Source organism: Mirounga leonina, unplaced genomic scaffold, assembly GCF_011800145.1.
Source record: "Mirounga leonina isolate KUSES-001 unplaced genomic scaffold, KU_Mleo_1.0 Mir_418, whole genome shotgun sequence".
Lineage (NCBI taxonomy): Eukaryota > Metazoa > Chordata > Mammalia > Carnivora > Phocidae > Mirounga > Mirounga leonina.
The window spans coordinates 17,223,313-17,235,344 of NW_023270739.1; the positions used below are offsets into that span (position 1 = coordinate 17,223,313).

The 12,032-nt window shown below is 38.7% G+C and overlaps 1 protein-coding gene across 1 annotated transcript in view; it reads right to left on the reverse strand.

The window, feature by feature from the left end:
- The window catches only part of ANO4 (anoctamin 4), a 231,393-nt gene that overhangs the window by 140,030 nt on the left and 79,331 nt on the right, over window positions 1–12,032 (reverse strand). The window contains exons 5-6 of the mRNA XM_034987747.1: window positions 9,489–9,589; window positions 6,014–6,058 (exon numbers count right to left, since the gene is read on the reverse strand). Of these exons, the coding sequence (XP_034843638.1) occupies window positions 6,014–6,058; window positions 9,489–9,589 (146 nt within the window). The remainder of the gene's footprint in view (window positions 1–6,013; window positions 6,059–9,488; window positions 9,590–12,032) is intronic.

Sequence of the window (12,032 nt, forward strand, 5' to 3'; positions counted from 1 at the left end):
ATTTTCTCTAGCTAGAGATAGCAAAGATGAGGCAGAGGGGGGTGGCAGAGATATTCAAAGTGTGAGAAGGACTCAACTGGCCATTGCTGGCTTTGAAGATGAAGAGGGCCAGCAGCCAGGGAATGCAGGCAGCCTCTAGAAGCTGAGAATGACTTTTGTCTAAGAACCCTACAGAAATTGCACAGAACTGAATTGTGCCAGCAACCTGAACAAGACTGAAGATTATTCTCCCTCATGGCCTCAAGAAGACCCTAGGCCAACCAACACCTTGATGTTAGCCTTGAGAGACCCTGAGCAGAGAAATCAGTTAAGTCTCCTCCCCTGGACTACTGACCTGCAGAATTGTAAAATAATAAATCTGTGTTGTTTTATGCAGCTAAGTTTGCAGGAATCTGTTACAACAGCAATAGGAAATTAATAGACCTCTGAAAACAGTCTTGATCTGATCTTCCCCTTGAGACCTGGTCATGGCTGTTTAGGCTCCCAATGTTGAGGTTAACACTCCACATGCTACTCTACCTGCCAATCTGGTGGCTCTGGGAACAAGGATCTGTTTCTCTGTGGCTGGATGACAACTGGCCACTCTTCAACAAACACTCCCATCCCAAACTTGCTACTTAGGCATCACTGAGGATCCTCTTCCATAGTGCAAGTAAAAACACAGTGCAAAAGCCACCAGGCTGGAAAGCACGAGACCCAAGCTGGGTTTCTGATTCTGCTATTTTTTAGATACTACATGTTGCTTGTGATGTGGGCAATAGTATCTTGGCTATATTCTAAACAAACCTGAATTAATAAAGAGCTTTCTTTTTCACAGTGTAATAGATAACCTTTCATACAGAATGATGGACTCTGAAGTTGAAGTAGGTTCACAACTTGTACATCTCTCTAGGGATGAGTGCCATGCTGGGCAAGTGACTAAACCTCATTGAGTGAATGCACCTGTTTCATGAGTCAGTGGTGAGGACTACACAAGATAACAAATATCAGGTGTTTGCTCAATGCCTTATATGTACAAAATGCTCAGTTCAGTGGTGGTATCTAAGATGAAGAAAAAGATGAGGATGATAAACTCTTATGTAGAGTTATCAATGGGAATTTAAAAGCTAAGATTCTCACTTGTATATTGAGGTCTGTGCTCCCATCTTCATCTAATAAACTTCCCTAAAGAGGTAATCCTGAAATTCTCTTAGATATGTGAGTTGAGGAACCGACTAACTACGAAGTATCCAATTTGTCTCGTTAAGTATAGGAGTTGGGCTTACTTAATAAAGTCTTCACTGACTGGGAAAAGCAAAGAGAAAATGTTGGCTTAATGATTTAGTATTGATTTTGGTTGGACACATCATTTTGTTCCATTTCTGCCATTTATTGAGCAAAAGCCCTCTTATAGACTACATAGGCAAATCAATAAAGAGACATTGGATCAATCATCCACTTGGGCATTTCTGGCCTTAACTTGTCAAGCTAATATCTGGACTAAAATGTGGATATTTTTATAGAAAGTTGTTATTACAGTAAGTTCAGTGTCGTGTTTCCCCCGCCCTGCCAAGCTCTGGTTCATGGCAGGTCATGTCATGAGTGACTGGAAAGAGCTGCCAGCACAGGAAAGGTGAATGGGCACATACTGCAAGCTGTGTCTTGGAAATGTGCTTTCGGAAGGTTCTGCTTGAACCTCTTTGATCCTTGGTTCCCTTGGCTGCAAAGGGGAGACTATACTACCCACCTTAGTGGGTAGTGATAATTAAAGTGGCGATAACTAAAGAAAAGGCCACATACCAAAGGACTTCACTCCCCACATGCTAAGCCATCAGTAGGCCTTTATAAAGTACCTACTGTGTGCAGAGCCCCAACCTGGATGCTGTGGGTATACCCTGAAGAAGACCAAGGCTTTTCTCTTGAGCCACTAACAACCCAGGAGGGAGTATGTACTAATGACAACTTAATTAGGCTAAATGAAATGAAATAGGCTACTTCAGAGACACCTGGTTTTCCCCAGACCAGACTATTATAATAATAGCATCACATTTCAAACAGATTACATTTTTAGGGATGATATACCTAGAGGGAACCTACAGATAAACTTTCCTTTCTTTTTTTTTTAAATGGAGGCACCACACAGAGCCCTACATTGCAATAAATGAAGCCCTCCTGGACTGATAACAGTTAGACAGCAGGAGCCTTGGATTTCTTTTTCCTCTTCTGAGAGCCAAGTTTCCTATATTTATAGCCCTCTCCTTGGATAGGAGTTCGGATTCTTTTAGGTCACAAGGCTACTAACTGGGGCACAACCTAAATATCTCATAGAAGAGTCCAAAGGCTTTGGAACATTTACATATATTAATTTTTTAAAACAAGGATGGAAAATACAAGTCATTTGTCATTTGCCTGTATACTCAACTGATAAGATTGCAACTGCACTGAATGTATAATGTAGCAGGGGCAGCAGACATTCTGCCAAATGACTGCAAAGGATAACATTAGGCAGGTATGCATGGGGGAGTGGATGGAAAAGGAATGAGTAGTAATGAGACTTTAGCTACCAGCCACTGACCATAATCAAATTTGTTCCTTTGTAATCACATCTTCTACAGACTACATATGCAGTATTTGGCGAAGGCAAAAAAAAAAAAAAAAGGCAGAAGACAGATGATAAATTCCCTCTCTTTATTGGATAGGCAATTTATAAGGACTAAGTCTGCCCAAAGAGTCAAAGGAGCATTAATTAGACCAAGTACATGATGAAAATAGCATTTACTCGAAGACTATAAGTCTAAACTACATGAGTGTGTTTTATGGGAGTCAGGTGATTTTCAGAAATAAAGATATTTGTGAAAAAATGCTTTCTCTCTCTGCCTGCTCAGAAACATCATAAAATCATTTCCCTTGGCATTAAAGGAGATAAGGTTGTTTCAGGGATGCTTTTGCAAAGTAATGAAATTATCATTTATGTAGATGAAACTAAAAGCTAAATTAAATATCCATATTTAGTATGACATGAGAATTTTAGAACACTGAGTCTATGTTTTATTACTGGTGTACAACCAGGATAGCCAGATGTAGATGTGCCCTTCAATATGGCATATCAGAGCTGGCTACAAAGAGATACTCTCCATTGTCTAAATCTGTTCTGAGGTGAAACAAGAGTATCTTTTTATAGTTATGATTTATGCACTTGAAATAACACTAACTTTTTGAGGCCAAAGTTTACTGTTCAGTAAGTTGTTCTTTCAGTTCAAGAAACAAGGATTTCCCAAACTTTTACTCACTTAAAACCTCTCTGCTGCACACATGGAGAATATGTGATTGGTCACTTGTCACAGTCTCCTCTCCTCTGCTTCCTTCCTCTTGGCTACTGTTCTTAAGCCTGTCCCCTCTCTATTTTCCTCTATCTCAAAATTTATCAAGGTAGTAGTGAACTCTCACTGTCTCTGATTCATCAGGGCCTTCTACTCTCCACCAGCTGTAATTTGGGTCTATTACCCTCCTCTCCATGGCTGTCATTCTCAAAATGTAGCCCCAGATCAGCCACATTAGCATCACTTAGGATCTTGAGAGAGGTGCAAATTATTGTCCCTCACCTCAGAAACTCCAGGGATGGGCTGGATAATCTGAGTACTAAAAAATCCTGAAGGTAATCCTGAGGTCCACTCAACTTTGAGAACCACCGCTCAGGGAGGCTGCTATCATGGCAGTTTTCACTAACTTCTAAATATTAAAAATTGATTCTCATCTCTCAGCCTCCATCAGAAGCTGAAGAACACCCATTCTTATAGGAACTCTTTCCTGGTCCCTTTGACACTGCCCTCCCTTAGGTTGCCTCCTTCTTATTTTTTTTCATCTTCCTTCCATCTCTTCCTGCCTCCTTAACAAGATTTTCCGAGGAATTGCCATCGGCTCTCTTTTTGCACTTTACATCCTTCCCTGGGGAACTCCATCCACTCCTCTGGCTCAAGTCATGACTTCTATACTTCTGACTCCAAACTGGATTCTCTAGTCTTCCAGTTTCAATTGCTTTGCCATCATTTCCAGAGGCCTTCAGGACACCTATGTGTCAAAGACCTACTTGTGAGTTATAATACAGAATTATTAAAACAAAAATCATCATCTTTCTCACCATACCTGTACCTCTTCTGATTTTTCATATTCCTTTTACCTTCCACATTTTCCCAATCCCTTAGATATAGAAACCTTTCTCTCCCCCATCTCTCAATTTCCAAATATTCGCTAAGTCCTTTTGCCTATAATTTCATAATCTTTCTCATACACTTTGCCTTTTTGCTCTGTAGATTATTTTTCATCTATCCAGGGAGAACTACAATCTGAACGTTCTTTGGAGTAAAAGCTGAAGAGACAGAGAGATTATGGTTTATTTTAAGGAAGAATTTCCTAAAAGTCAGGTGCCCAGAGTTATGTTCTGAAATTCCCTGTCTCCACAGATGTTCAAACATGGGATGGTTGACCATTTAGCAGAGGTTCACGTATCTGTTGAATGGCTGGACTTGATGACATCTGATGTCCAACCCAACCCTGAGATTTATGGTTGCTTTTACCACCATGTTCTTTTAAGTCCTCATTGCTCACCCCTCCCCCATAGTGAGGGCAAATGTTTCAGTTCCAAGTCTGTGTCTGACACTTTAGGCACCCCTGGTTTTTCTATGCTTTTCTATGTGACCTCCTTTTTCCTCACTCAAATCTTCTCACATGTGTAGAGATTCATTTGCCCATTCACCCCACCTACTATGTGCTAGGTGCTGGAAATATAGATTGCAAAAGCCATCCTTGCCTTCACATACCATCCAGGTGGAGAGATGGACATCTACATCATAGATTAGAGCACAGGTCCAGCAATCTTGTGTTTTTATAAGCCCTCCAGGTTATTCTGATGCTGGTTAAAGTTTGAAAACTGTTGAGGACTACTGATATAGGCTAATGTGTTACCTCAGAGTTTTATAGAAGGTGATCATATGACAAGGGACTAATTTAAATCACGGTGAATCCAAATGTCAGGGCTGTTGTCTAAGCAAAGAAGAACTGCTAGTAAGGATATTGTGCAGGGAAATTTTAGAAAACACATCTTAGTTTCTTTGGATGTCAATTCTTGTATCATACTTTATTGAGGGTACATGTATTTGAGTAAATCAACTAGAATTTGTCAATTACTCTTACACTTACCATTCTGCATAGCACATAAACAGAGTAAACTCGAATCTTAATTCTCACAGAACTGAACAATAGGATTTTCAGAGAAATGTAATGGTCTCCAAATTTAACCATCAGCTCAGCTCAGGGTAAATGATCACATAACACCAATTAAAATTTTAAAATTAAATTTCCAGTGATCACAACAGAACTGAATTAAAGGATATCACTGATGCTTCCCCCTTTCTCCCTGGCTTCTCAAAAATCGAGAAACAAACTTTAGAAGGATACACAGTACATTAAAGGCAATCTTTAGCCAGTAGAATTTTGGGTGGGTGGGGGAGATTTAAAAAAAAAAAAAGGTAAGAAGGGCCTCTGGTAAGGTAATACATCTGCATATTTTATTAACAGAATGTTACTAATATAGGAGGGCCCCACCCATTGGGGGCTAGACAGCTATCAGCTTTTTGAGATCTTGTCTGTCTGCACTTCAAGATTTCAAGTTACTTATGGTGGAGGGTGGGATTTGTGTGGAAAAAAATAACATTCAGACCAAAGACGTGCTGAACAGTGGGGTTTTTTGGTAATTTATCTAATAGAATGGGCTAAAAACAAAAAACAGCCCCAACACACCTGCAGTTAAATTCTGTCCTTCTGCGTGTGGAGAAATCACAAGGAAGATTCTTAGAGAAACATTTCCATCTTTGCTTTTTTCTTTTCAGGCTAACCTGAAATAGCTATTTTTGGATTGTGCATGGCAGCCAGTTTTGCCACGGGACAAAGGCCCATCCTCCCCAGCTTGTATTCCTTGTCACTGTTGGAACAAACAGGCCAGCGTATCAAACACATCATGACAGAGCATGCTACTAACCTGCTCATGAACTTGTATCGGCGGGGCAGGTAATAGATTTTTCTCCTGGAAGAACAGCAAAAATGAAGCCAGTCGAGAAGAAAACCCATCGTCAGTTACAGTTTGAACTAGCAAGGAAGGAAAGGAGATTGAAGATAGAAGCCTGTAAGAGGTGAAGAAGAAAAAACTAAAAAGAGATTAACAGTGAGAAATGTAGTGGGAACATAGGGCATGCATTTTTGAGTAATGAAATCTTAAGAAATACTTTCCAGTGGTATTTCTTCCTCTCATTATCATATTTTTTTATGGTTGCTCCTCACCTACACAGCCTGTGCAATGATTTGGAGCAATTGGTATTTGTATGAATTTAGCCGAGGTCAGCTTTTCTTCAAGGAATGAAGAAATGGATAGCCATCCTCCTGGCTACATGCACAATTTAATGGGCATACTATTATATTAACTAATATTTATACAGCACTTTAGTTTACAGAACACTTCTCTCATTTGACATAGGCAGGGTAATATAAAAATATGTATTTTACAACCAGTATGGGAAGAATACTAATCAGCATCAACATCCTGCTGCAAATAACCACACTGGGGCATACTTCCTAACCACTGGCCCTCATTACAGGTGAATTAAAGGGGTAAAACAAGGAATCTTGGAAAAAATTTTTTAAAAGTGAGACTTGTTAAGGATGTGCTGTACTTCTGTATATCTGCATTTTTTAAAGCATTACAGATTAAAATTTAGGGTGTAATTTGAATGGAGAGCATATGGATTAGATGCTTTATAAAGATGCAATCAGCCTTTCTATAGTTTGGGCTTCCACCAAGGGAGTAGTAATGAAACTAATGTGGTTTATATGCATTCTGAACTGTTACTGAGCTCTCTCACTTAGAGAAAATGGGAAGTCTCTATACAAGTTGATTTGCATATCTGTGAAGACTTAAAAATATATTCATGTTTTTAATAGGTAAAACTAAGAAGAAACAGCAGCAGCAGTGGTTGCTAGGGGTTTGTGCTAGGGTGGGCAGCACAAGGGTTGGACAGATGGAGTAAAGACGATTTTTAGGGCAGTGAAACTACTCTGGGTGACACCATAATGGTGGATACATGACATTATGGATTTTTCAAGACCCACAGAACTATGCAACCCAAAGAGTGAACCCTAAAGTAAACTATGGACTTTAGAGAATAGTAATAATGTATCAATATCGGTCCATTAATTGTAACAAATATACCACATTAATGCAACCTGTTAACAATAAGGAAACTGTGAATGGGATGGGAGGGGATATATGGGAACACTGTACTATCAACTCAAATTTCTGTAAACCTAAAAATGCCCTAAAATTAGTCTATTAATTAAAAAGAGTCCATATCCATGGACATATAGGTATTTAAGAAGCAAATTTTATTCACAAATTCCCATAAGAAAATTATTCTTCAACTTTGTTTCAAACATGGTAGGAATAAAAATCCAAGGAGACTAAACTTGGGATTCAAATGTGTACTCTACAGAAAAAAATAAATACACATAACATTCTTTGAGGCATTCCATGTAGCCAAACTGATGTTTGTACATTTTGTGGAAGTGATATGGCAGGAAAATTCCTCCTTTGGAAATACATAGATCTTCTTAGGTTAGAGTTATTTATCTGAAACACTGGATAAAATAATAGCACATATTTTAAATGCATCAGGCTGTAGTTAGTGAAGCTATGCTTAGGTAAAATCATGTCAATATTAATAAGGCCAATTAGTGTCCACACATTAACAGTCTTTTCTCCTAAAACTGTCCTGCAGGAACACCTACATTTAAAAAGAAGACTATTATATATAATAGTCTATTCATAGTTAGTATGGTTACCATTTATTCCCTGGATCACATTCTCTTAATGTGGCATAAGGAAAGTATTAATGTTGCTTGGAGGCAGCGCTTTTCTGCCACATAATGAGCATGCAGAAGTGTTGGCTATGATACAGTCAGGCTCTTTATATATGAAGTGCTTCCAGGTACTAGGAACTTGCTATACATTAACACTGCTCAAGTTTGTACAATTTGCTTGGGTTCTTTGCTTGAGAAATGTGTTCAGGTGTGAAGTTTTGTGAGACTGCTGGGGACGGATAATGTATCAATTTCACTAAGTTTTACTATCTCACTTTTATCAGAACATAGACTTTTGATCGTTGGCTATAAGATGCTGGTCTGATATATGACTCTAGCTAAGCATAGATTTCTTTTCCTTTTGGTCTTGATGTGTGATATAGTATTAATCCATATTGGACAGTTATAGCAGTGATAAATAACTGGCTTTAATTATAATTACCATATAACAAGTTTCAATGGAAACTAAATTGATAAATGACTCAGTGATTTTATATAATATTTTTTAATCCTTGGGTTCTCAGATTTCCTTTGTCACATTTTAAATATACAAATAAATCAAAAGTTTAGGACTATGTTTATCTCAATTCCTTTGAGAATTTTGCCTTGAGGTAAACAGATGCTAGAAATCCCAGCCTCTATTTTGACTTGGTATTAGAACATAAAGGCCAATAAACAAAGAAAATAAGATGCACCAGGGAGATACATTACAGACCTCGGAATGGAAACTGCTCTTCTCTAAATGTGTACCTAGCGCCTCTCCGTCTCTGTAATTTTCCACAGCTCATTAAGAGATATATTTTAGAATTGGCACCAGTTTGCCTGGTTTCTGTCATCTGACTTGGTCTTATTGGCAAATTGTGAATCAAGAGTATTTAATTCTTTAGTCCCTTTAGAACTGTCCTTGGTACTAAGTCCCTCCATCTCCTTTAGAAGATTCCATTATTTATTTCCCACATATCCTGGCATTTATAATTTCAAGTTTAATACTTTATTTTATTTCCATCTAATAAATACAGATCACTTTTCTTTAATCTGTATGGAAAATATGAATATTCACTATGAAATGAAGGTAAATTAATCCTTTAAATAACTAAGCAATCCTCATATTTTCTAATTACCCTTGGAAAAAATATCTATGCTTGTTTTTGCACAGTATTTATGACTTGACTTTTTTAAAATTTAAAAAGTTTATTTAAAAAATAGATCACATTTTTATGAAATTTTTTGAACTTGCTTTACTGGAAGCAGATCTGAATGTCAGTAAGGATCTGCACCATTGATGCCTGGGGTCTGGCCATTCAAAGCAGCAACACGCAGGACTTCTGAAAATGGCATTTTAGAAATGAAAATGCTACTTGGAAAATGCTTCTTTCTCATAGGCACTTGACAAATCTACCTACTAAGGACTGAATTAGCCAGAAATTTTCACAAAAAGCCATGAAGTCATTAGAAATCACAAAGACTTATGCATTTCCTAAACATTTTAAAGGATCTTCTCTAATAGCGTTCCAGTCTGCATTTCAGTTTTATTTGTTTCAAGAGAGGAGCACATTGGTTTACAGGGAAGAAGCAAAGAGTAGGGAAAATATATTTACACCTACCTGAAAGGCATTCTTACATTCATTTGTTCTGCATATCTTCCAAGCACTTCCCATGGGGCATGCAACTTCACAAAGATAATGTCACTATTTATTAGAGAGGACTGAAACAGAAAAAAGAAACTAAATTGAAAAGTATATCCAAGTCTCCTACGGTTTAAATTGAATTGGAACTTAGAACACATGAATCTATATGGAGTTTAAGATTTAGGGCATTCTTCACCAAAGAATTGGGTCCTTATGTGTGCATCCATTCATTCAAAAAATATACCACTGTGTGTCAGGCACTGGAGACCCAGCTGTGAACAAAAGAGATATGAATGGCATTTACATTATGCAAACATACAAAAAAAAAGAAAGAAATAGGAGAAACAAGTTTAAAAGAAAAGAATAAATTCAGATGGTGATGAATGTTCTGAAGATAATGAAGTTAATGGGAGAAGTTATAGGGAGGAGGGCACACACTACTTTGGGCAAGGGGTGCAGAAAAGGCCCCTCTGCAGAAGGGACATACAAATTTGAGACACAAAGGAGCCAGGGCTGGGTAAGAGAATGGGATGAGTGTTCTAGGTGCAAAGGCCCTAAGCTGGGAAATTGCTTGGTATGTCTGATGTTCCTGGGGCAGTAAGGACAGCAGAGTGGCTGGAGTGTATTTATCATGAAAATTAGCATAAGAAGAGGCTCAAAAGATGAGAGGAGCCAGCCTGTGTAGTGCTTTACCAGCCCCAACAGGACAACTGGACTTTATTTTAGGAACACTGGAAAGTCATATTGATTTAGGTTTTCAAAGATCACTGTGGTTGCTGCATGGAGAAAAAATTATAAGGGAGAAAAAATTTTGCTGCAGCAAAAGCAGAGAGAAGAAGAGATGCTCTCCATCAACCAGGCAAAAGCAAAAATTGGTGGTGGTGGAGATGGGGGGACTTGGTGATGTGAGCCTTGAATCTGGGTCGGTGTCAGGGAAGGCTTTTTCAAAGGACTATGTTCTTTGGCCCAAAACTTTTGCCTCCTCTTGGGATTTTTATCAACACAGCACACAGACAGGGAAGTAAACCAAGACTTTATATTTTATTTTTTAAGAGATATTATTTATTTATTTATTTATTTGAGAAAGAGTGAGCGAGAGACAGCCCAAGCTGGGGGAGGGGCAAAGGGAGAAGGAGAAGCAGACTCCCGCTGAGCAGGGAGCCCGATGCAGGACTCGATCCCAGATCCCAGGACCTGGAGATCATGACCTGAGCCAAAGGCAGACACTTAACTGACTGAGCCACCCAGCACCCAGGACTTTACATTTTAATAACCATCCAAAAGTTTTGTTCTATGTTTCTGGCCAAAGGGACAACTCCAATTAGATTTTCTTTGGAAGTCATCTCCCAGGGGGAGGGCTGGGTTGTGGAAGGAGGTAGAAGAAAAATGAGAAAATAGTGAGCCAAACTGGCTTAAACCAGCAAAGTGGTCTATTATTTATCCATATCTTTTTCATACAGGCTCATTCTGGACTGCATGCCATTTAAATTTTTATAGTATAAGAATGTCAACAGATGTGTTAGGCTTTTGTGCCTAACCTCTCCTTGTAACAGTATTTATAAACAATCCAATACTTTTACACAGCTGGCAAAAATGGAAGCTCAAATTTATGGGGTAAATTTGCACTACGGGGAATTGTTTTTAAATTGCAGATGATGTGCAATTGCAATTCATTGCTCATATTTTCATTCAGAGTCTTCTTGCTGGGCTTATAAATATTTTACTTAATTTATAAGAATTCTTCAAGGTATTATGAAAATCAAATTGGTATCAACTACAAAGTTCCCAGGGACTCTGACAGTGCTGAATTTCCCAAGAGGAGGAGGTCCTGGGCCCAAATTCACAATGGTGGAGGGCACCCTTTGATACTGGTCTGAAAAAACAAACATTCTGGCAATTCAGGCCGAAATGAGGTTTTATATTCTAGCTTGGGACAAGCAGATCTCTGACTGTAAGCCCCCTAAAAACAAGGAAAGTTTCTGTTATTCACGTTTAAATCCTCTGGGCCTAGCACAATGCCTGGTCCAGAGGGAGGACACAACCAATACTTATCTAATTCAGAATATGGTTAGTGAAATGTGAACAGTTAGTCCTGGCCCAGACAAAAGCTGTTTGTCCTGTGAAGCAAGAAGTACCTGGAGATGAAGTGACTCTTGAAGCCAACATAGCTGATAACTGCAAATGAGGTGCCCACCCAGGGAACAGACAGGTCAGTACACACTGAAGATGTGATGGACCAGTGCTGGATCTCTTTGCACGAATTGGTTTTCTATTTAGTAACCTATTATATCCAATTCTCTCTAATACTGGGTACTTAGAGCTATGTAGCCAGGGCGAGTGTGAATGAGCTCACAGGTGGCAGTGTCCATACAGAACACGGAGAAACCGCACCTACCCACAAAAATCTCCATCCTGTCCCATTCATGTCTGCAGATGTAGATCTGAGATGTCTCAGCTTATCAGTTGAGCATTTTTGTACATTGGAAAAGATTGCCATTTATTTTCCAATATATAGTACAG